This window comes from Tympanuchus pallidicinctus, unplaced genomic scaffold (assembly GCF_026119805.1).
Source record: "Tympanuchus pallidicinctus isolate F22 unplaced genomic scaffold, pur_lepc_1.0 scaffold3, whole genome shotgun sequence".
In the NCBI taxonomy this organism is placed as follows: domain Eukaryota; kingdom Metazoa; phylum Chordata; class Aves; order Galliformes; family Phasianidae; genus Tympanuchus; species Tympanuchus pallidicinctus.
In genome coordinates, this window is record NW_026294747.1 from 94,539,568 (window position 1) to 94,566,115 (window position 26,548).

General features: G+C 35.0%; 1 protein-coding gene across 5 annotated transcripts in view; it reads right to left on the minus strand.

Moving 5' to 3' along the window:
* The window catches only part of ZNF385D (zinc finger protein 385D), a 375,527-nt gene that overhangs the window by 139,422 nt on the left and 209,557 nt on the right, over window positions 1-26,548 (minus strand). Inside the window, exon 1 of one of the 5 annotated variants that reach the window (XM_052692240.1) lies at window positions 13,087-13,395. The exons of the other annotated variants lie outside the window; for them this stretch is intronic. Within the exon in view, the coding sequence (XP_052548200.1) occupies window positions 13,087-13,108 (22 nt within the window). The 5' untranslated portion in view covers window positions 13,109-13,395. Of the gene's footprint in view, window positions 1-13,086; window positions 13,396-26,548 lie in introns of those variants that run through there. 5 annotated transcript variants of the gene reach the window in all.

A 26,548-nucleotide genomic window follows, 5' to 3' on the forward strand; every position in this document is an offset into this window, starting at 1 on the left:
AGTTGTATAAGGAAGTATTTGCTCTGATCCTTTTAATGTTTCTGTATTGCTTTCTTTGGTGATTTGGGTTGAAGTTAAAAACATTTGAGTTCTTTACATTACATAATGCTTCATGTTCCTAACACTCTATAATTTTTTTTTTTTCCAAAATTAAAATAGAATAGTAAAACACTCAATTTAGGCAACAGACGTTTATTTAATTGAATTGTATATCAAATAGTTCAAGTGATTACTCATTATGATTTTATTACAGGAGATGAGAAAGTCAGTACCCTCAAAACACTAGCGCCTTTGATTTTTAATAAATTTTATATGTTAGTCTGATCAAAAGAACCTTACATTATCTGGGAAGTTAATAGGGCAGGGCATGAAGAGCCTACAATGGAGCTATGTGCAGACAAGTTCTATCCACCCCCTATTTTCCCACTGTTAAACAGTGGAGAGAGCCTAATATACTCTAATCATCTTGATGTCCATAAGAGTTAACATTATAACACATTTCCAAGAAAATTGAATATTAAACCAGTGAAGTGATAAACCAGTTCCTACATTACTACAAAAATGCAAGGATTCAAAAAGCCACAGATTAACCTTTATGCTGAAAATAATTCAGCATATATTTAACTATACAAATCCCGCCCATCAGAGTTATGGCATCAGAAGACTAAATGCTTTCTTAATTCATGAGGACAGAAGTAGAGTCTTTCTTACTTGCATGACTCCATCTGAATAAAAATTCAAGATTCAATAACAATGAGTTTTAAACAAAGAAAAAATGCTATTCCGTTAAATTTTTTACCAAAGATGCTCAATTTGAAGGATAAATCAAAGCTTCAAGTACTTGAACCACATGACAATATACAGAAGACGATTTATTTACAATTATTTGCATAATCAAGAATTTGGTACATTTTTTTTTTATAAAGCAAAATAAAACAATATAACACCAAGCATAAGGAAAGAAATGCATCATGAAGCAGTTAATCTAAAATGAAAATGAAATAACTCTAAGTATATTACCAAAGATGTACCGAGGCTTCCATATTTTCTTTATGATGTCACATCTTTTAAAAAAATAATCGGATTATTCCACAGACAAAAATATCCTTGTTGGATCTAGGCATGGCATTAAAGGAAGAATAAACATACTGAGACAACACTGAGGAAAAGAGGCCCAGCTCCAACCTAATATAACTCTGGTGACTAAAACAGAGTTACAGTGGGCATTAGTTTGTGCTGTAATACTAAAGAACATCTATCACTGCTGCTGAATCTGTTAGAGGCATCAATTAATGCAATCAAACAATTTCACATGTAAGTCTCTAAGAAACCTGAAACCAAAGACAGCTTGCCTGTATAAGGTTTGCATTCCAAAGCCTATACTCATGCCAGTTTTGCAGATCTGGAATTGCAACTAAACATAGATCACCTGATTCATAGTAGAGTGTTTTGGGCGTGTTAACCTGAAACTCTTGCGAAAATTTTAGCAGGTGCAGACCAAGCCATGATAAAATTTAAGTTAAGGTCTGTACATCCTTCTTCAGGCCCAAAGCACTGATGTTCACACAGTTCTTGTGTCAACATATCTGTGTAAGACTGGCACTACTTTCTGCTCTTCAACCTCAAACACTGAGTATGTATAGCTTCACAGTGGGATTGCCTTCATTATGCAATTTAAAAAAATAGCATCTAAAAAAAATATTTTAAAAACCTGTATTTCTGGCTTCTCTGTTTCACATATACTCCTAGAGAATATGTGGTAATCTTGTCTGGACAAAGATAGCATTTAAAAGGGAGTGTCAGAATTTCTTCATTATACTCTTCAGACAGCAAAATTGTACTCAGAATGGGTTAAAAAAGACCACAGAGCTTTTTGTTGTTACTATATAAATTCTATTACTACCATATGTAAAAAAAAAAATGATTAAACATCTACATTTTATTTCTCACTTAAATTATCGCTTCAGTTCACATAGGACAGCTGAGTGACGCACGTGTTCAGCTGCCTTAACATATGCTATTTCAAAAGCGGTAAAACTGATGTCTGCACGTACAATCAAACACCAACAGCATTAACAGCAACATTATTAAGTGCTTAAAGTTGCAACTGAAGTGGAGACACAAAACAAGGGAACAACTTCAAGTTTACCTTGCTTCATTGTGCACTGACACTGATTACCAAGACTAAGACCAGTCATGCTACTAAGTCTATGTAGATTCAGAGTACCAAGGTTGGTAAAGATCCAAGAACAGCAATAAGAGACTGAGCAAGTTAGTAGTTATAACTGTTGTAATTCAATGTAAGAAAGTTGGAGTTTAAAAAAGCTAAACCAGAATATGCTAGACATCTCTTTTATATTAACCTAATAGAAATGCTTCCACCTGTTTCCAGAAATTGTCAGCCGCAGCTTAGGCACCTGGAAGGCATCTCCATTTGCAAAGGAATACAATTAAAATAAGCTCCTGTCACTTTAGCCACTTAATTATTTTTCTATTTTTGAAGTTGCAAAACAGAAAATTCAAAGACTGTAAATTCTTTGAATATTAAACATACACACAAATACATTTAATAATATATAAAAATATGTAATATAAATACATATACAATTCCAATACAAAATTCCAATACAAAAATACTCTAACAGTTTAAAATACAAGTGAACCAACCTCTCTTCAAGGGAGTATGAGACAGACACTACAGCTATGTCCCTTAACCCTCTCTTCTGCTAATTTTTGATACGAAGGCTTATCTTTACATACTGCTTTTTTAATTTATTGTGCTGCCAAATATCATACTAGAAGGAAAAAGCCGAATTCTGTCTTTTTTTTTTATTCCAAACAAGATCTAATTTGGTCTTCAGCCCTACAGAAGAAATATGAGACATTTCAAAGGGGGGTTACATCATACTAAAGCAAAATGTAAGGCAACATATGTTTGTAAGCACCTAACAAAACTAGAAATCTACTACTGTAAATGGGCCTCACCTTATATACATACACCAACTCCTCACAAGCATCAGTGCGTTTTCCTCTGCAGGAGCATCTTCCCGTAAGTGTGGCTACTTGTACAACTTGTCAGGAAAATTCAAATTGTCCAGTCATGTCAGCTTGTGTTCCCACTATATTCAGTATCAGTTCTCACAAGGAGACAGGATTGTTTGAGTAGATATAATCAAGTAAGACCTCCCCCCTCCTGTATTTCCAGCCTGATTAGGAAGAAATGTATGGTTGCTGGGAATGCCACAGTTCTCCACCCCAGATACGTTGTCCAAGCATCTGCCAAAATCTGACTACGCTTATGATATCAATTTAAGATTTATAAAGAGTGCTTAATTCACATTTGAAGTTATAGGAGATATTAAACAGAACTGTTACAAATGATTTGTCAGTTGACTTAATTAGACCAGGTCTAACTTAATATTTCCAGCACAGTTGAAACTCTTACTTTACTGGGGGCCATGGAAGTTTCTCAGCACATTACATCCAGTAACTGAAATCGAGTTCTAGCAAATCTATTAACACAGTCCAACACTTTCCACAGTTCATTACAAATAATAATTACTTTCCAAATACTTCCTCCTTCACTGTGAAGAACAAATCTGTCTCAGTAAAATAACATCAGTGAGGAAAGCTCAATTTTTGCTGAAAAATTCTTCAACTTCTAAGAGATATTTTTTGGAACTGCTAACGGCTGCCATATATACATATCAATAAATTTAAAAACAGCCCAACTTCTTCCAGAGAAAGTAGCAATATTACCTCAGGTTCCATACGTTGTTTACTATAAGTTGGCTACACAGATGGAAAAACTGGCAAAACTGGAGCTCTGCCTATCACAGGCAGCTTGGAAAGATTCCTGTAAAGATTAACTCATCTACTATTGTAAATGTTCTCTACTAACATTGGCAAATTATTACTATGATCTTCCTAAAATGGTCGAATAATTTAGAATTAACATTACGTCTTTTTATCTTCAAGAATTTGCAGATATTAGCTCAGCGGGAATCTCTTGAACAGATATTTGATATAAAACATTTGTAATTCATTTGATGGCACAGTAAGGTCAAATGGCAATATTTCTGCTTCCTGGCTGGATGAATCTAAAGTGAGCTTCGTATTGCTGAAAATATGCTGCCTTAGCTTTTAATATAAAAACTCATTTAATAAATTACTATGAAACATCATGTAATAGTTTGGGTGTTTTTTTTGTTTCTTTGTTTTTTTGGTTTTTTTTTTTTTGTGAACGTACTTGTGAAGAAGTCTTCCTACTAGAACAAATCACACAAACACAGAACAAGTGGAAGAATGTATTAGAAGCATGAATTGTCATTGTTCTTTTAATGCTAAGCATTATATGCCAATCTGAGAGAATTCCGTGATGCTTTTGCTTGCTTATGCGGACAGCTTTAGGCATATTTGACTTCGAATAACTAAAATCAGTACACAAGACAATGAGAAATAAGAATTTTATTCTACACATATACTACCTACCTAAATTCTAGAGTTGTCTACATGTCCACAGCAAAGTGTGTCACTGTTCATTTCCTTCACAGGCTATCTACATAAATTTTCTTTTCTACATGCTGATGTTACAACAATTTTGCTTTAAGTTAGTCACCAAGGGCAAATCAAGCAGCCTTGTTTGGTCATCTAAGGGTGCTCATGTGGGATGATACAGTTAGTACCATTCTGCTGCAACACCAGCATGCCACAAAAGTTTACCTGTTCCCTGCTTACATTCCTCCAGCTGCAGAGTTTATACATACTTCTCCAAGACTTTCCATAGCCACGTTTTAATTATATCTATATTGCTAAAGAGATTTCAAATATTACTTTGTGGTTTTTCGCTTGTGTTTTCAGTCTTTCACTGTTTGTTTTACCACATGTATAAATGAGTAAGCTCATTTATGTGAATGCACATACCTGCAGGGTTATTTATTTTGTATCAGTGTCCTTGTTTGACTGGCTTTTTTTTTACCTTGAAAATCTGTTTATATTTGGAAGGTAATCTGCTGAATGCAGTGGTAGAGAACATAGAACTAAATGTCAAAATGCTAATATGAAGGGTTATTCATCACATGAACATTGATCTGATGATAGACAGGCATTTCTGCAAGGCAATGTGCTTTCTACCCATTCTATTCATCATATCTAAAGAGATGTAGATGTCCAGCTGTTACTGAACTTCCAGGAACCCAAACGGTGGGCTGTTAATTATCATTAAGTAGATTTGTCAGATACACCTAAGCAAAAGGCTATGTTTGATATTTAATAAGAATATTACAAAGATTTAATGATTTAAAAAAAAATAGAAAAGTACCAGGCATCGACAAATGTACAGAAAATTGTTACTCCCACTCAGCTGAAATGAAAAAATTCAGGATCTTTCTTAGTAAAGAAAGAAAGGGAATGATCATACTGTGTGGATCAGTGCTACTAAAAACTAAGCCTATAGAAATTAAACATATATTATTAGGAGAGTAATGTAAATGCCCTAGCACTGCGTGTGCAGTGGAGGACTAAATAAGCAATTTTAAAAGGTAGGTAGACTGTGGCCAGGATTGGCGAGACAAATGTTTGTAAATGATTACATAATGTCTTGAATGCTAAAAGCACATAAGTATACTAGGAAAAAAAAAAAAAGAAAAAAAAAAAAAAAAAAAAAAAAAAAAAAAAAAAACCAAAAACAACAACAAAATATTGAAACAAAGAACCAATATTGTAGCGGCTGCTATGCCCTCAGACAGAGAAAGAGACAAAAAGGAAAATGCTTTAATATATGCCATCATACAAACAAATGTATAGCCTGCTTGGCTTACTAGAATATAAGCTTCACAAGCACAGCAAACTTAAGTAGGTTAACCTTCATGTACGCCTATTCATTTTTACTCCTTAAAGAAATAAAAATGGCTACTGAGAATAATAGATGAAGGTTTGAAACAAAGGTTTGTTTTTGTTTTTGTTTTTTTTTTGTTGTTTTGTTTTGCTTTTTTCCTGTGCTACCTAGAAGCAGGCAAGCTCATTTAACCTCCACTTTTGAAAAATTTGCTGCCTACAGCAGCATCGTGTACTAGAAACAACTGAATAACAAAAGAGCAGTGTACTTGCCATGCCATAGTTATATATCTGGTAAACAAAATACTCCTGATATCTGGCTGATTTTGACAGCAGGTGAGTGAATTGTTTTTCACAAGTAAATACCAGTAAAAAAACAAAACCAAAAAAACCCAAAACTAATTTGCTAAACATTACACTATAGACAGAAAAGAGCTCCAGGTTGCTACTAAAATTGACTTGGCTCTACAAGAAGAGCATTAATATTGCCTGCAGAGCCAAGACTTGCTTCTTCCTCATCTCGTCCTTCCTTGTGCATTTAATAATTGCAAATCTTGCCAAGGTTCTTTTTTTTTTTCTTGTTTCTCTTTTTTACCCCTCCATTCAATATTGATCCCTAATTCAATGACGGGTAAATGTATTGGAAAACACAGCCATTATCTCTCCATCTTCATCAGTTACTATACTCTGTAGTAAACAAACTGAGTAAACAAGGTCAACAGGAACAAAAGAAGCTATAAAAAAATTCCTGGCTTTAATTTTGAATGAACTGGACTGTCCACCTACTTTTTCAATTACAGTACAAAGGTAAACAAATAAAATAACCACTATGAAGTAATAATCAAAGAAGAAATGAAGCCCAGGTGTTTTTTGTTTGTTTTTCCTTCGCTCTTCAGAAAGCAATTTTTATTACTCAGATACATTCTTCTAGCATAACCCTACTTTTTAGACTAACTTGTTTTCTGAAGTAGATAACCAAGGAAGAAGCTGTCAGTTTGCATTATAAGAAATAAAACATAACAACACCATAATAATATAGACCACACACACAAGCACAAAAAAAAGCAGTAGTCTGAGATCTTAAGCATATACTAAAATTTCAAATGGTCAGACGCTTCAAGTTAATCTCATTTTTGTATTTCTTGTAACTCTTTCAGAAATGAAGAGACGCTACCATATCTCAGGAGCTTTTCAAGCTTCTCTTGAAAAAGAAGTGGTACATTATGGTTTTACATCAGCAGAGATTATAAAATATAGCAAATAAGTTGGATGGATATTAAAGCTGATCCCCTAGTGATGAGAGAATTTCCTGTGATCTCTGAACAACTGGTTCCACCAGATAGTCACATTTTTAATAAATAAAATTTATCTAACCCCAACTTTTAAAAATTATTTGCAGCCTTTATCAATGCAGAAAAAGAGAGAGAGAACATTTGTTTAAATACTCTAGATAAGGACTCAAAATATCTTACTATTTTTTCAAAATTAAAGAAGTATTAAATGGATATAATTTCAAAGCATTAAAAGAGAGAGAACCATATTAACAGAGATGTTAACATGAGCCAAAAGTATTTAATAATTGAGCTTTCATAAAAGCCTTCCTTACAATTCCTACTTCAAATTACAGTTACATTTTCTTATTTCATATTTCATTCAGACCTTTGCCAACTTCTTTATGCTGTCATACCATGCTTGTAACTGAGATCACTATGCATATGTACAAAAACAAAACAAAACAAAAAACAAACAAACAAAAACTTCAAAGTAAACATGTTCATTAGCACTGGGCTAATGAATTGAAAGAAGTGATCAACAAAAAACACAAAGAGGTCTAAAAATATAGGAATACACTCATAATGCAACTTTACGGAAAAGATTTTTCACCTCTACATGGGGCTCTGCAGGGACTGCCGCTAAAAGCAGAGAGAACATAGACCGACTTACACCATAACATCTTCAAGCCAAATTCCGTAATAATGAAGCAGAGAAAGCATTCTTACTTCTCACTCACAAACAGACCCCAGAAATTAAGTTTAAGTAAAAGCTCAGATATTTCAGGCTTTGATATTTCTATCCAATCTCTTTTGCTGCACTTTCTCTGAATATTACCAATCCTTCACGCAATTTCAGCTGCAAAACTAATCTTTGCAGTATATTATATGCAATAACCACTTTTGAAAACTAAAATTCTTATGGTCTTCATTGCATTTCAAGAACTTTTCATAATCTAATACCAAATTGAAATATTTCCTTTACTATGTTCAAATTTATTTCCTGTTTTTAAAGAGCTATTATTATGTTTAGCTTAATGAACTTTATAAAGTTTTTTAAAAAAGTATTCCTGGAACCTGATTAATGTTTTAGTAATTGCAAGAATTTCTAAGACTGCCATCAGATTATGAAATAAAATCCAGATTACATGGAAGGATACTTGCACACAGACACCAAGGGATAGAAGCCATAGAACTCAGAGATAATTCTGCACTCAATCTCATTATTTTAAAAATGTACATAGAAAAAGATGGTGTAAGCTATCATTTAGGACAAAAAAAGTTGAAAAAGGATGGAAGCATGATGTTGCAAAAAATTTTAAAGCATATAGTTTCAACTTAACATTTCATTTCTTAACAGAAGTAAGATGTGTGCTGAGAAAAGGCAGTGGAAGGCATTCCTTCATCACCTCAGTTAAAGCATGGATGCACTTTCATATGCTCATATGCACACACATATTTTTGTTAAAAGATCTTCAGTTGAAGCAACTGTGACCTGTTCTTCACTACTGAAGCCATAAACCATCAGTTGTGATTTTGGTTTTGTAGCAGTTATGTCACTCATAAAAAGGGTAACTTTGGCAGTCAGATTTTTTTTTTTTTGGTAATATGTTGAAATCACCTTTAATGTATGGCAACTTACTAGTTAGAGATATTTTAAATGCACAGTTTCCACAACAGAAGCTAAAGGAATATAACCTATTGCAGAGCAGTTCGTATAATCAACAGGATTTTTTTAAATTGTTGCTCTCATTTATATATTTGCATTAATCATTATTCAGTGTTTCAAGATGAAAACTGTCCAGAAAACCATAAAATTCCAAGTATAAACGTAAGGCTCACGCAGATTTTTAGCCCCTCTATATTAGCTTGCTCAGCTGAATTCTTCTGTCACTTTCAACATCCATTCCATATTTACTACACTTTCTTATTGCAGATGTCTGGTGATAAAACGGAGTACAGTTCATAATCCAGTATCTGCATTTCTCAAAACACTTTAAAAGCATAGCCTTATCATCACTGATTCACCCTGTGTTAAATGAAGACAAACAGAAATGCAGTGAAATGCCTCTGCGTTGTCTATCTGAAGAAGAGTATAACCTCCTAAAAAACAAACTGGTGACTAAATAATTCACTAAAACTGCTGAAATGGGTTGTTTTGGTTGTTTGATTTGCACAATGTGTGTTTTTTTTAAAGAGGTGGTGAGATTTGGGTGTGGGGGGTTATTTTTTCTTCCATGACTCATCCATCATGAATGTCTTCCACAAGAAAGTGTTCCAGAAATAAAAAGTGATACTCAGAATAGTAGCATGTATGCAGATGAATTACTACACTCTACAATATTAGCTGGAAAAAAAAGCAACACTGAAAATCAAATCAGCTAACATGCAAACAGAAATATAATGGCATTTTCAGGCAAAATTTGATTGTGTTATGGGTTGTATATTATCCCATACAATACTCATTTCTACCCTAATATGTTAGATTTCATGTATAATCTGAACGAAAACATTGAGAAAAGAAGTTACTTAAGACAGTAATTTGTCCACAAGTGGCAGGGAAAAGCAACACACACACAAAAAAGAAGACAGGCTTTGGGAGCTCACAGACACTCTACAAGGTTCCATTCTCCCCTTTTTATTGGTTGCTTTTTTGTTTTTGTTTGTTTGCTTCTTCGTTAAGAACAATGTATTGGGATGTGGGGGCAGGTAGCCTGGTGGTTTACAGGAGTGGCTTTATTTCCAACTCCATTAAGGGTTTACTGAGCTTTCAAGAGCAGTGCTCGCTGTCCCATAACTGCAATATCACCGCAGTGTCTCCTTCAGTGGATGACCACTGCATACCACGATGATGTACAGCACACACCAAAAGCTCTCCCCCCATCCCCATCCAGCTTGGGAAAAGAAATGGCACTTTTCACCCAGCCTTGCCCCAGCAGAGGGTCTACCACACTTGCAGATACACTCACCCTATCCAGGAATGGGAGCAACGCATTGCACTGGCAAAGCGGCTGAGCTGAGGCAGTGGTGGCAATGGGACCTTTTATGGTAGAGGTGGAAGCGTACAGTTACGTACACCAAGCGGCCACAGCAGAGCCTTCATGTGATCAGAGGTTGTCACTTTGTACTGACAGCAACCCACCGCTACTCCTCTCCGGTCTAAGAACAGTCACAAGTGATTTATACCTTACTCTAAATTACCAGCTCAATGACAAATGCATGCAAAAGTTGCTTTGCAGGGAAGTATTTATGTTTTTAAGTGTAAAATGTTTACCTATTGAAGCATGTAACATATATTTATTATTTTCATTGGCTTTTGGCTTACCCTATAAACACATTACATCATTTTGTAGGATTTTTATTATTATTAAAATTCCACATTTCTGTTCAACTCAAGAAGATGAATGCAAAACCAAAAGAATAAGTAACAAATGTATCCACGGTGACCAAACAGCAGGCTCTAAAGCACAACACAGGGAGTGAAAGCTAGCAATTATTGAAGCCACTCCATCAAAATTCCAGTGCAACAGAAAAGGCATATGTAATTAGATGGATCACCATTAGTTTAATTATTTGAAGGCTCTGCACAAATAATAGAATACACATTATTTCAGTCTCAAATCTTCCAAGCTACGCATTTAAAGAGAGCAAGAGACCCCATGATTGATTTCAGAATTTAGTAACTTTTCTCTGATGCTTCCGAAACTCACTTCATCCACTAACTCTTGCTACATATGAATAATATTTTCAAAAGGCCTAGGTTTACTTTCCATTTCTGTACTTACTTCAGCCTTGCATACATGTTAACCACAACACTACATTACATCAGTACCAATTAGACAAGAAAACCCAGAAAAACAAGATGCATAAAAACATGTCAATTTTTTTTTTCCCCTTCCTATTCTTTAGGTGGCTCAATATCAGCATGCTCAAATATCCCAGAATTCTTTACTAATTGAAAGGATTTTTTTCCCTCCAGTAAAAATAAAAATATGATATTGCCAAGATGATGGCTATAGTAATTTTAAGTCAGTATGGACGCATGATTTACGCAGTCTTGCTTTCGCTTGGATTTGTGCAATGCTGCTTTGTGCAACCACTGTTAGAACAGAGACAGGTGAGATTACAGACACTCCGATTTCTCACGGGCATACCAGGAAAACATCAAGAACAACCACAGGTAAATATTATCCCTATTAAATCATGCTTCATTATGCAAAAGACAGAAAAGAGAATAGTCATTTAAAATTTAAGTTAGCTTCAGACTGATCACAGCACATTGAAAACCTGCCTAGCAGAAACTTTTAGCTCTGGTCTCAAAAGTGAGATTTCCTATAATACAGCGAGAGCACAACCCAGTTTGTTCCAATTAAAATCTTGTTTTACATGAGAAAATAAATGCGCACACAACAAGATTCTGTATCTTTGAAAGAAATAAGAGTAATTAAGCTTATTTTGGTGTTATGTGCTTCTGAAAAAAAGAAAGAAAAGGATAAAATTAAATGCTGTCCAGCTAACATAGAACTAATACTCTAACCCATGTAACCTCAGGTAACAGGAACTTCTGTCTTAATCACACAAGAAATTGTAGAACTGGTTGTTAATAAATAAATACATCCCATAAAATCATATTAAAAGGTAAAAAAATATATATATAAAATATAATAACCAAACCAAAACAAAAAAAATATTACTTAATATCACACATTTTCAACGCTGATGAGAACTCAGACCTAAAACTGTAACACTTGGATATTCTTCCTCAGTCTTCTTTCTACATTGGAAAATGTAGTAAAGCTAATACATTGCAAATTCATCTTCAAAAGGAACTCGAAAGAGTTCTGAGAACTCAGTCAATTCATATTTTTTGCTGTTTGGGCGTTTTACAACAAAAATCAATCTGATGGGTTTCTCTACTAAAGATCCCCCCATTATTTTTAGTTTAATGAAAACAAGGAAAAATAACGCCTAGCATATCATAGAGCATAATACTTGCATGAGAAGGCTCAGAATATTATAGAAATGCTTCTCATACAGCTTGAAGTGAACTCTTGATTCAGTATTTAATGAAATTGAGTAAGCTGCTGAATGTCCCAGAAAAAAACCAACTCCGCTTTGCCTTCATTTTATATATTATGCCATTATAAATTACACTGAGGCTAGATGAGTCTTCAAGCAGCCAGGAGTAGTATCTTTTCCAGAATGGCACTTTATTTTTTATTTTTCATTTTATTTTCTGCTATTGAGCAGTCAGAACTTGCAGCATTATATGGTAATCGTACATTCCAATCCAGTACTGCAGCACTACATTGCTCAAGCATAGCTCTATGCTCCAGCATGTTTTTAGGATACGCAGCCAGCCCAGCTGTAAGGCTGAGGAAGATTTCCATCAAGCTACAAAACTAAACTCTGCACAGATATTTTACAGCTCCGAGACCTCTAAAGGCTTAAAATAATATGCATTTTGTGTTATGCTAGAAGCAAACTCCACACTGGTGATCTGCATAACGCAGAGTAGCCAGCGAACACACCACTGCACATAAAGCATTGTTTCTTCTCCGTGTCTTTGAATTCTTCAAACTAAAAGCTGAATGAAATCCTAACACTAACTGTGCCTCTAAACCAAAATCAGAGCAGCAGCAGCTCACCCATTTCATTAAGTTAGTCTAAAACTTCCCATGCCTCCCAGTGATTTGTCTTCCCCTCTCAGCAGATGAAACACAAGTTCATTTAAAACAAACCGAGGATGATTTCATCCTATTTAGCTTATTTTCAAAGCTTCTCAGACTAAGCGGTAACCCATTCAAACAGAAAATTTCCCAGACAATGGAATCCTTTCAAACTGCACAGCCAATATGATTTCCTACTTGTCAGTCCTAGGTGTGCGTCGGCACGAAATGTTCTTGAATCAGAAATTTATAATAATCACTCCTATTGATAATATGAGCAGAAGCAGAATTACATCACAGTTAACACTTACCAAAATACATTATGTTTCTCATTAATCATGCAGTCAGGATCCCACCGCTGTGTATTCAGCATTAGCTCCCGCACAGGGCTGACATGTAAAACAGAGCTCTTTCATTCTACATTATGTGGAAATTTCCCAGCATAAGAAGCGTGAGCGAGCAGTGTGCCTCCTCAGGATGAGTGCTTTGCAGGCAGTCTTCTTATCCCTGATACAATCCCTGTCTGATTTAGCATTTACTCCGGCTGCATGCTGCACTGCCCATTCTTACTGTAATCTGACTCCTCCTTCTGATGTCCTTGCTGTGCCTGTGACATCAGGACTAGGAGTACTACAAACAGATCTTTTCTGTACCGAGCTCGCAATGAGGTGTTCTAATATCCTGCTTAACCTAATGCTGGCTAGGGGAGGGAAAAAAAAAAGAAAAAAAAAAAAAGGGGGGGGGAAAAAAGCCCTTTTAAAATCGTACAGTTTGGGATTGTTGTTTTTTTTTTTTTTTTTTTTTTTTTTCAGACATTGCACTCAGTGACATAACATGCTCAATTACATAATAGATGGAAAAGACAAAGTGTATGTTGTTAACTTATTTTTCTGTGAAGGATGGGCTCCAACAGAGCCCCAGGTGCCCTGATTTTCCAACCGCATAATAAAGATGCTTGGCACTTTGCAACTTCACCTTCCCTATGACTTCTTATTTGCTTTATATATATATATTTTTTGTAATCAATAGTTTCATATCAATAAATGATTTTAACCCAAGTGTTGATGAAGTCCAGGCTGCTTCTATTTTTAAAAAGGAACTGACAAATACATTGTTCAATTTTTGTGGAGTCAAACTGATTTTTAAAACTAAGGTTTCTTTGCCTCGATAACAAAGTGTGAGGCCAGGAGATATGTGGCAGCAAAGATTTGTAATGGAGTTTACAACCTTTCACCCTCTGGGTCTCCAGTTCTTTCCCAGTCCAGGTTGATAAGTCATTAGCAGCTGGTAGCTATTTTATTGTGCTGTGACAAATGGAGCGGTCCTAAGTCTCTTGTAAAAAGGTCTCCACACAGTCCCTGCTGCTTTAAGAACTGATATATTTGCTGGCAGATACAGAGGAAGAAAGATCAAACACCTGGGTACCAAAACACCCTCCACTATCCACACATTGTGCTTTGGCATGGATCTGATGTGCACTTGCATGGCAGTGTGACAAAGGCTATGTGGTCTGTTTTTATGTATGTGTTATACATTGTCTATGAATCAATAGAGGACACTGGTTTCCTGCTGTCAGTCTGGCATCTATCACGGATAATACACTCAAACTAAATAAAGGTTAAAAAAAAAAAAAAAAAAGTAATGGACAGTATGCTGAAGTGTTTATTTCATTACAATAGGATCTAATGGGATGAATGCTTTCATTCTACAGGAAAGAGGATGACAGGTATAATTCATTTAAGTCTCTATTTATTATTTGTAAAAGCTCCACACAGTAACTACAATTTCATGAGGTCCAATCACTTAGGGCAAAATTATCCCACCAACACAGCAGCCAAGGAGTGCTCCAGTTGCAGCAGAACAGTCAACAGCACAAATGTACACCACTGCTACACATCCTTCAGCAACAGCTCCCCACATCATTGTGCTCACTGGGTTTGATGGAAACTATGTGAAAGTCACCAAGATTAAACAAAACCTGGATGAAATGGGGCATGTCCTTCACTGGCAGTTCCACAGCTCTCCATTTCTGATATTTGTTTTTTTTTCCTGCCCCCCCAAGCCCCCCCTCTTATTTCAACAGCCCCCTTGAGAAGCATGACTGAAATGAGAGAGCTACCCTTTCCCAGATAAACTCACAAGTCTAATCTGCTTCACAACCAACAAGCTAAGAGGCTGTAGTGAATATGGCAGGAAGAAATGGTTTCTCACATGATTCAGACCAAACAATAGCAAATTAAGTTGACTAAGACTTTAATCACAGTGAATTATAGTGAATATTAGATAGAAATAATGTCCTCAGTTTTGACTAGAGACATTGGGACAGCAGGTATCAACAGTTACTGAGGGTACCTTCCTCTCTGCTATTTCATCATTAAAATACTCACTGACTTCTTATAAACCAAGCAAGTGCACCTCACTGTAAGAGAAAATACCAGCTTCCAAGCCTGGTTTAAAACGTTTTAGCTGAGCCACTCCAAAAACTTCTGAGCAGTAAGTATAAGCTATTAGGAGCCTTCTGCAGCACAAATATTCTCTCCCTTCCCAGAGCATAAAAGCTCAGGAAATCAATTCTCTGTGAAACAACCCTCCAGTTCTTTTAGCTGTGAAGTATTTTTGCAGGGCATTGCATGGTGTGCTTCAGGATACCGTGAGCACCCCAGACAGGCAGACATGGTGTTTAACTATCAGTCTGCTTACCATGTTGCAGAAAGACTCCAGATTATTTGGCCAGGAGTTAGACCTGCTGAAAAGTAGGCTACCTCTAGCCTAGGTGCTCCTAAAACCTGGCACAAGTTACTAAATTGTGGTGCCAGTTGGACAGCTGAGAGCCTGGGTACAAACAACTCATGATTGTATGGACATACATTAAAAACCAGGCAGCAATCATATTGCTTTTAAGTGTCCTTTCATGAGCTGGCTGCTGGCCGCTCTGTTAAAGCATCTGTACCAATTCCGTAATGTCTAACAGCAGGCCAGCTCCTCAATAAGTGTAAATCAGCAAAGGACTAAATCATGGAATGGCTTAGATTGGAGGGGGACCTTAAAGATCATCCAGTTCCAGGCCAACATATTCTTCGGTACCTGGTTGTGAATATTACCTATATATATATTTTTTTTCCATTTTAAGATGTAAATCTAGAAAAAGAATCACCTCCCTTTCCCATATTGCATTTTATTACAACAAGCATAAGCCTATAACCAAAGTAGTTAAATCAAAACTAAGGAAGTAGAATTTATTTGGACTTCAGCTATAGAACAAATACAGTGGAACAAGGAAAGTTACTGGTGGTCTCTCCTGGAAAGTCTTAACAGCTCAAGTTCACATATTCCATGTCAAACTCGTCTTTCATTTACATACATAAAACACTGATAAATTGCAAAAAGTACAGTTCCAAGTAAAGGACAGATAAATTTATCCCCAGAGTGGGATATTGTCCCTCTCAGCAAAAGCAAGTGTTAGTTCAGTAACTGTATACCAGAATAGCTAGTGTTTTAACCCAAGCACTGAAAACTCTGCTGAATGCTACTGCTGCGTAGTGAGGAGCAACAAACGCTTGCATGAGTCTGGAGATGTCAGTAGATGCAGTCTGGGCATGCAGAATCATGCAGAGTGAATGAGCAAATCAATCCACAATGTCAGCCCACGCTGTAAATTCTCAATCATCAACAAGCTAGCACAGGCTAGCCAGCATTTAGCTTTGCTACAGACTCAGGTCAAGTGTAAAATTATCATATTTTCATGCATAGTTCATCTATAAGGACAACAACCTCCCCCTCCCACCAACCTCCAAACCCTGCATTTCAGCAATAATATATATATATATTTTTTCTGTTAAAATAACTACCCCACATCCTAATTTCTAATGGGCTGTTTATACTTGCATAATTGTTTTTTTCTTTATTTTTTTTTTCCACCAACTAATAACATCTCTGCTGTCCTTTGGCAACCTCTCTTTGGTACAGAGCAAATTTTCCAGAAATGCAGACTACTCCAGAATTCATTACCTTCTCGAAAATAAGCAAAAAACAAACGGAGAGCATACACCTCTGCGTGTACAAGTGCCACATGTGTCCTGCATTTCTCCAGAGATGGTAAACCTACAGGTTACTTCCTGCACATGACTTGGAGTAGAGCCAAAAAGAACATTCTTGGGGAACTGTCTGTGCTATCTATGCTTTCTGATTTTTATCCATCCACTGATTTACACAATGCCTCCCTAGCAAGTATAAAAACCACTAGCAGGCACGTCTATTGCAGAGACCAATTAATATTTAATATTAATGCACCCAGTTAATTCTCTAGGATTCCTGGAAAACTCTATTCCAGTCTCGAACATTCCCAGGGGGCAATTAATATTAAATTTATACTCAGATTCTTACCAGCTGAATCTGAAGAATTTCAATTAGTGAGGCTGACCACAAACCTATTCTTGCAAATGCAGTAGTATGTCCAGGGAGTCTTTGCTGGCAGAAACGTAATAGCTGGCAACAAAATGCAATAGTGATACATTTTAAGTTTATACATCATGTGTGGTAGGTTCATGCACCTGAAAGGCTTCCAGATCTTTTGCAAATAAATTTTATCTACTGAACACACACTGCTGTGACTGCTGTTAAGAATAAAAGTGTTTTATGCAAATATTTGCTTTGAAAATAAATGGAAGCAGCAACCCGAGTCATGCTTACCCAAAACACCCCAGATCTAAAGGATTCTTGAAGATAAAGTAGGGCTAGAACTTCTGAATAATTTAGAAATTAATGTACCACAGATATTTCATTCATATTAGTACTATAGTAATCACAGTTCTGAAATAAAATACAGCAAAAAAAGCCACAGTTTCATTAGGCTTCAAACATTATTGGAGAGGTTTCTAATTGTGCATATTTTTGTGCCTAAAGTCAAATATCCTCAGTACCTCTGCTAGAGATTTGGTTGGCTTTCATTTTGAAGCCATATGGAGTAGTTTAAGACATACTACACAATAATGCAGGTTTGTGATTCATTATTAATCTCTTGAGGTTATGCTAAAGGATAAAAAGGGAAGGAGCAAGTTTTGATTGTATATTTTAAACTATCCATTGAGGCTCATCTTTGGTTTTGCACTTTCTCCACAGGATAAAACTAGCAAATGTGTTTTTTATCCTTGACTCAAAAGTGTCAGTTCTGGAAATCTGAAATATTTGTCACCATAAATACCATTTAACTGCAGTAGTACCCAAAGGAACCCTGAACTGCCACACATGAATACAACTGGAGGAACTTAATTAATCTTCCTGTCACTTCCATGATGCTTTTCATTAGTTTAACCTGTTATCTGATCAACTGCTCCACTCTCTATTGGAAATGGCTAACCAGAACCTCTTACAAAAGCATTTTTGAGAAGTAAACAAAGACTCACCTTTGATTCTGAGAGTCTTTAATAGTCTTTGTTGTGCAGACTTTATCAACTCAATAACGGTACTTTCAGCACTGTTTCATTTTTAAGCAACTAGAATATCCTACATACAAAGCTAAAAAAAAAGGAAGTAGTATCAATATGCCTCCTTACAAGCACAAAGCTGGTACTTACACCACAAAATTGTAATTTGAACACAAGATGACATGGCAGCAGATAGGTTATATTTTTCTGAATTTCTTTTGCTGAATTTCTTTCTTAAATGAATAATTACACATATATAAATTAATATACAAAAAATATAACACCAAACCAACACACTACGCGCTATCTTTGCATGTTTAAATGCCTCAGAAGTATGTGAGAAGACCTGAGATGATGACTGTGAATAGATATACAGCTAGTACAGAAAGTTCTTTGATAAGTATATTGATAATAACTTTAAAGAGGATTCTCTTAAAAGTGATTAGCTCAGAAAGTTTTTCTGAATTCTTGTTGAATAACTTTTTAATTATAGCAACAAAACAGAAACAGCCACACATTTGTTTCAATCTCAGAAAATCAGAATTGACATTCTTTACTGTTTTGCAACATAACTCAATATTTATCATGAAAACAAGGCACTTTATGAAAGGCTCACCTTTCATAAGTTTATAATACCTAAATTTAAGCTTATAATTCCAGATACTGCACTGAGAATTTCTAGACAGCTTTAGAACTCTGGATTCTTCTTAGGTCCCTGATACAATCCATTCATAAACCTGACCTGCGTTTTGCATTCTTGCTTGTGCCATCTTGAATTGCTTAAATTTGGTATGTAGCAATTCTGTAAATTCTGACCATTTCTTAGTCAGATGTGTGCATACCTTATGCTATAAGGTGCATTTGTTTAAAATAAAAGTGGCCAAAAATATGTATGCCTATCATTTCTCAAATTATCAATCGAACGACAAATCTCAAGCAGCAAAACGAGATAGGATACAGTGAATTGTTATTTCAATTACCTGCTTAATTTCAGATAAAATAACTAACATTTATTGCATTCTTATTTTCAGTTCATTTGCTTTGCTCAAAAATCATAGCAATGTGAATGTTGCAAAGATATCAGTTGCAGTTTTGAATACCAACACATAATTACTGATTCTCTGATCTCATGTAGTATGTCCTTTTTTTTTTTTTTAAACTTCTTTTTTCATTTAAAGAAAGCATATCAATGAAATTGGAATCTCAGCTGAATAGTTTAGATGTTCAATATAAAAATTTCCCAGACCTATTGATCTTAAAATGTCTTTAGTTCAAGTAGCTGCTGCTTGATATATTCCTTTCTTCCAGACATTTTGGTACCTCAGCATACTCATGACATGAGGACTGTATCAAGCATTTTTCATAATGCAGAATAAAAATATTTAACATTTATGATCCTTCAAATCACTCTTAACAATCTTACTATCTCCATCTAGTGGCTCATACTATTAGCAATTTTGTTCTTAGTACTTTCTAAAAACTTCTTACTGTTTTTAGCCTTGCCAACAACAGATTTTTCATTTCCTGTTTTTGGCTTAAACTATAAATTTTCCATACTTCTTACTTCTAATTTATATTGATTTTTATCCGTTTCCACTTTTATTGTTTTGCCAAGTTTCTTTTTGTTTGTTTCTGTTTTATTTTTTTAATTTCTTGCTCTTAGCTTGTATTGCAGCTGAAGCAGAACAGGCTTTAAGCCAAAGTTTTCCATTCTCTGAACATGAAATTATTTTTTCAATCATCTAATGACCTGTAGTTATTTAAAGAAGTATCATTTTTCCTCCCAAGTCATTTTCTAATAATTTCCTCCCAAATATTTCTGATCCTAATTTTACTTTAAGAAATAAAATATTTTAATCTGTATTTTGTTGCTCCTATAGGTATCTCTCTGCAGGTACTTCACTCATTCCTCTGTATTAGAGGGGTATCAACATTAAATCTAAATTAAATGTCAAACTTCTAATCAGCTACAGTTAGACCAAAATAAAATAAAATAAAATAAAATAAAATCATCTCCAGTAACTATTAAACAGCCTAGCTATGCTTATAGAAAAAGTTACATAACTTTTTCTTTACTTCACTTCAACTTCATCGTTAATGTCTAAGGAAAAAATATTTTGGCAAACATGCTATTATCAAAGGAAATGCTAGTTCAAGATGAGAAATCTGCAGTATGTCAAAAACTGATTACTGTGCAAAAAGAGGAAGATGAAGTGTAAAAAAGGCGACCATTTTAGGGTTTAAAAAAATACAGGTTGCAGTAGAGTGCTCAATTTTTTATGAGAAAAGCTTGGTAAAATTATAGTGGTTTTATTCATATCAATGTAGAATTTGATTCACATATATATGTGTAAGCATTTTTTGGTTCAACATATCAGCTTCATGGTAACACATAAGAAAAAACATCATAGTGCAGTAAAATTATCAGCCATATTTATTTTTTCTGTAGTACATTTCAAGTGAAGTGGTATTCAACTCAGAGACTGACACCTAGGTTTTTACATCTACATGCTGGTGCCCACCTGTGAGCTGGATATCACAGTCAATAGAGATCAGATTGATGCAGTAAATAAAGACAAAATAGTTATTTACCTCAACCAGAAGTGCACAGCTACATCTACTCAATTGGCTGAGTAGCTGTCTAGGATCCGTTATATTGACTAGAGTTTCATTGATCTAAACGGGAGCTTAGACACCTAGTTCATTTGTGGACTCTTGTAGACAAATGCCTAACTTTATATGCCCTGATATGCAGGCTGAAAAGTAGCCAACAAACCTTTTAAAAGCATTGGGACCCCTGCATATCAGTCACTTCCATTGAAATTCTGCTCCATATGGATTCATTGCTGCAACTACCAACTGTGCTCAACAACACTAAGCAGCAATTTAGAACAAAACATGAAGAACACCTGCAAGTGAAACCAGCATGAAATTTATATAAGAACTAAATTATCTCCTAACAGTTTGGAATTAACTATATCATTAGTTTCTTCAGCGCCTGAGAAAATTTCCTGAGATTAATCTGCCTCAATTTTTCATCTAGTAAAAAACTCAAAGATCAAAAATATCTTTATTTCTGCAGAATGTCCCATTCTCAGATGACACAGCTGGCATCTCTTATAATAAATATGTTCCATTGGAATTCCTGTGGATTAACATATGCTATTCGTGCTTACTATCAGAAACAAAGGGAGAGAGAAAATGGGAGTTTTCCACAAAACAGCTGTATAGCTATTTAGGGTTAACAGTGAAAATTTCGAGATTTTGAGATCATCCAGGAAGAATCAATTTCTTTTGAACTTGAAATGTTCCTGTACTCTTCTCCCATAAGAATAAAGGGAAAAGGAAGTTACTGTTTTCTAGCACTCTATCAGTGATGTTCAAATACATTCCTACCTGGTTTGTAATAATTAACACTAAAAGGAGAGTTTTCATCTCAGCTTCTACCTTTTGATCTTTTTGAAAGAGCCTCCTGCCATTCTAATTCAGAAAGACATTTACAGCAAATAACTCCTGTCTATATCTGTTCCTGGCTTTCTTGTTACATCTTTTTCTGTATGGTTTCCTTTTGATCTGCTACACTTCTGAATTTAATTATCAGGTTTTGAAACATCCTGCCATTATAGCAGCCTATAACTAATCCTATCCATTTCCCACAGAGGAACAAAAAGACTATCCCGAAGTCAAACTCTTTTTCCCTCTCCAGTGCGCTTTTCAGCAACCCTCTCAATTCAAATACTCTTCAACTGCATTTATGCCAAGATAATTAGGAAATTAATAACTTAGAGACATGGCTACAGTACTGTTTCTATTTTTATATAATTCACAGACTTCATTTTTAATTATTTTGCCACTCAGCACTTCTGAAAATAAAACCACTTACTTCAGGCATCTAAATATGGTTGTAGAGACAGAAACCATTGGACTGTCCTTACAGAACTTTTTATTCTGTGCATTATATAAATCAACAGTGTACCAAAGATAAAGGTATGCATTATAGCTGTATGTTCCTACAATGATTTATAATATATTAACTGAAAGAATTTCCCATAGGTTTTAAATCTTGAGACAACTGTTCCAACTGCCTGTAAGACTGTATTACACCAACAAATGAAATCTCAGCTCTGGGGTGTTAGAAGAAGAAAAGTCTGTAGAACTGTTTCCAAGTTTGTATTTCTACCCAGAACTGAGGAACAATCAGTAGACAGCAGAACTGAAGATGAGTTTTTCACAAAGATGCACAATGTTATTCTGGATTTTTACACCCTCTTTAACTGCTGAACCCCTGCTTTCTCTTTATGTAAAAAAGAAAGAGACTGCAATTGTTGAATATATTCTGATTGCTCACAGAGTTGACTGTAAGGTACAAGTAACTTCCATGGGTTGCCATGTTTGCAGTTTAGCTTTGCACAATAGAAAACTACCACTGACAGAAAAGATTTCATGGAAAATAAGAAATAGAAGGTCTCAAAAAAAGCAACTCCCCCAGAAGTCTGCAGTGCCTGTTTTATTCTTCTAAAGATTATTATCATGTTCTATAAACAGCTGATACTTTTTTATAGTAGAACATATTTTCCCAGTACTTACCTACTACTTCGTTCCTTGATCACTGTCCACCAGAGCATTTCAAGAAGTAATAATTCTTACCAAGAGTAACTACATGTACATGAAAATCCACCAAGCCATGTTTCTTCTTCATTTACATCCATTAAAACCACTGACCTTAAGAACATATGCAGGAAGTACTGTGCATGAGTAGTAGAATGATAACAGCATGTACAAAAGACACATATAAACACAAATATATAGTAAACTATATGCACACACATACATAGAATCATAGAATTGCTCAGGTTGAAAAAGACCTTCAAGACATCAAGGCCAACCACAACTTAACTATCCTAACTCTAACAACCTTCATGCCCCCAAGCATCACACCCAAATGTTTTTTAAAACACGTCCAGGGATGGTAAATCAACCACCTCCCTTGGAAGTCTATTCCAGTGTTTAACCACCCATTCAGTAAAGACATTTTTCCTGATATCCAATCTAAATTTTCCCTGGTGCAACTTGAGGCCATTTGCCCTCGTCCTCTCATCTGTCACCAGTGAGAAGAGACCAACTCCAAATGCAGTGTAATTTTACAATGCCAGATGCTTTCTCAGAGGTATAATCAACTTGATCCACAGGTAAATAGCCAAACCAGGATTACCATTTCTCCTTCATTCTTTTTCACTGCAGCTCAACCAGGAAATCTTTTTCACCACTGGACATGTGGTTAATCATAAATTTGCAAATTTTACCACTTTCAATTGTAAATCTATTGTATTATTATTATTATTATTATTATTATTTACCTTCTCTTCAACACTCAAGAGATATTTAATCAGAAGGAGGAAGGAGTTAAATTTTAATGGTCAAAACTTAAGCTAGTTAAAGTATAATTATTGTTAGGAATTGTCCTTAGTAATATTTGAGTGGGTTCTTGATCACTAGCACTAAAATTTTGGTTACATCTACATCACCTGGGTCTCACAACTGTTCTAGTTCAGATAGAAACCTCCATGTTCTCTATATTTGCTGAATATCTCAACCAATACATAGAGAACAAATAAGAATGAACTCTGGTTTTAGTCAATGTCTCTGGAAATGAATTTCCACTGCACCCATCAGGCAGATGTCCATTGGAGCCATCTGAAAGATGAACAGATCAGTCCTAGCTGGATGTTAACATTTATTCAGCCATCCATCTTGCAGGCAACTCAAAGCTTTTCCATTTGATACAAAGATTGACATGTGCATATCCATAATGTATCCTTCATCTCTAATCATTTGTCTTCATCCATTCAGGATCAGGACAGGAATTGGGATTACTATCTCCTAGACATATGATGACTGCTTTAATAAACCTGTAATATGCTGCAAATATTTAGATCTATAAAGATAAGCAAACAAAAACTACCTAGGACAAACAAGCAAACAAACAAATACAAACACCAGCAAACTTCTAACTTCTGAATAGTTCCCTGGTGTCAGGAATAGTTCAGCAGGCTCAGAAAAGACTGAAGGGAGATGAGTTCACCTGATTCAAGACAAACAAGGAATTACAACTATCCTAGTAAAATCTAGAAGTAACATACCTCTAGATACACCTGGGCTATGTTTCTCTCTTTATTTTTTTTTTTTCCTGGGATAAAAACACATTGTTCAAATCATAATTTTTGACTGAAAACTTTAACATAACATTGATACACACATCTCTAATGCTAAGCATTTTTTTTTATATAAATAATAGAAGGAGGCGTGTGATATTCTTATGTGCCATATGGAGGGAGGCAAAACAGTGAAGTGCAGAGTTCCAAGTAGCACTTTGAGTTCATTATTCACGGATTTTTTGTTGTTTTTTGTTTAAGAAGAGAATTACATGAAGTACTACTTAGCAATACACAAATGGCAAGCTTAAAGAAGCATTATTTTTATGTCTAACGTGACTATTTAATCTGATTTTTCACTTTAGAAGCAGATGAACAAATGGTTTGGTCCTGGTATTGCATGTGTTACTTCATAATTACTGCAGACTTTTGCCCTTTTATAAAGAGTAATTTAAAACACTGCATATACTATTTTCTAAGGGAAGGTCAGATCTGAGAGGCGACTAATGGATTAGCCTTCAGATCTTTTTTCTTTGACTTACATGCATTTAAGCCTCTAGCATTTCTAAAATGGCAAACACAAGAGTAACTTACTGAATGAGAAACACCTATTGTTTTGAAAGGAGTTCTACAGAAGGTGTGATAATTTACACATAAAAATTAAATAAAATGCTTAATCTATGGAATGTTGAGAAAGATAGATACCAAGTACCACCAGTGTACATGCATATTTTAAATTGTATCAGAGATAGCAAATTGTGAGATAATGAGAGCATATTACATGAGTCATCAAAGCATGTACACTCTGAGGGAAGTATAATTAGTCATTTGTGATGACTGGCTAAATGCTATAAATACCACTTCACTGTCAATTGGGGGTCATGCCATAAAGTTGTTAAAGAGCAAATAACTACTTTAAAGAGGGGCAATTTGACTTTAAAGCTTCTCCTGCATAAAAAATTTCTATCCGGATAGGTCTCTTATCTTTTTTAATCCTAGTCAAAGTCATGTCAAATGAGCAAGCAAAATTAGTCACTTTGTCCTTCATCTTACAAACAAATAAACCAACCATGAGAAAACAGTTTAAATAAAACCTGTACTCATCTTTCATATTACTGAAAGAATATGAACAATATGGCTTACTTCATTGTAAGAAAGCACAGATTCCCATTTTCCTCATACTGCATTCATCTTTATGGTGTTTTTTAATTTTTTGTTGGTGTTTGTTTGCTGTTGTTTCCCCCCCACACCTCACAAAAGGGTAATTTTCTCCCGGTATAGACCCAATTAAGACCACGGAAGTTACATTTAGGTGAATTTGACCAAAACTGGGAGGCAGTTCATAAAAAAGTAGTTCTGTTCATTATTGCCATTATTTTCAAAAGACTCCTTGCAAACAATTGTTGTCAGCTTTCAAACATAATTTTATAATACTCTTGTGATCTTCAAACATGCTACATTTCCATCCTTATCAGCACATTAAATCACATTGCCAATAATGTCTTTGGGACAAATTTGAATTCTTCAGGCTTGAATTTAATTACATTATGTAAACTAGAAGATGTCTTCAGTACGCTTTGAGGGCATATCTTATCTTGGCAATTGTTTTAATTCTGTTTTGTTTAAAATATTTGCATTTTGATAACTTTATTCTGCTGCAAACAGAATTTATTGATCTTTCTAAAGAATCCAATTTCTGTATAGTGCATTGTCTTTGTTTTGCCTAAAACTCTGACTGGAACATATTCTTACACAGCATTAAAGGCAAAAAATAAACTAACAGATTTACCAAGAATATAAATATTTTGTTTTATAGCAATTGTAGTATAGGATAATACCATTTTTTTCCCTCCTTCCTCTGGACATAGTACTTACATATCTCTTGGAATAGAGTAAAATGACATAAGTTATGATTTTTTCACAACATTTATGCAGTTATATACATAGGATATTCTGAAAGGAATGCCTCCTATTGATTTCCATGAACTACAACAGATACAAAAAATAGAATAGCACTACTTGATATAGCAAGTTTTCAGCTACAAAACAGTTTTTCAACACAGACTCTACTTAGCTGTGCATTTTTGCCAGTGATGAACAAAAACCTGCATGCCACGCTCATAAAAATCTGCACCAGCAGAGGTAATCCACTGTCACTACTGCTGAAATGCACCGCTCACTGCCTCACTGTGCTCACA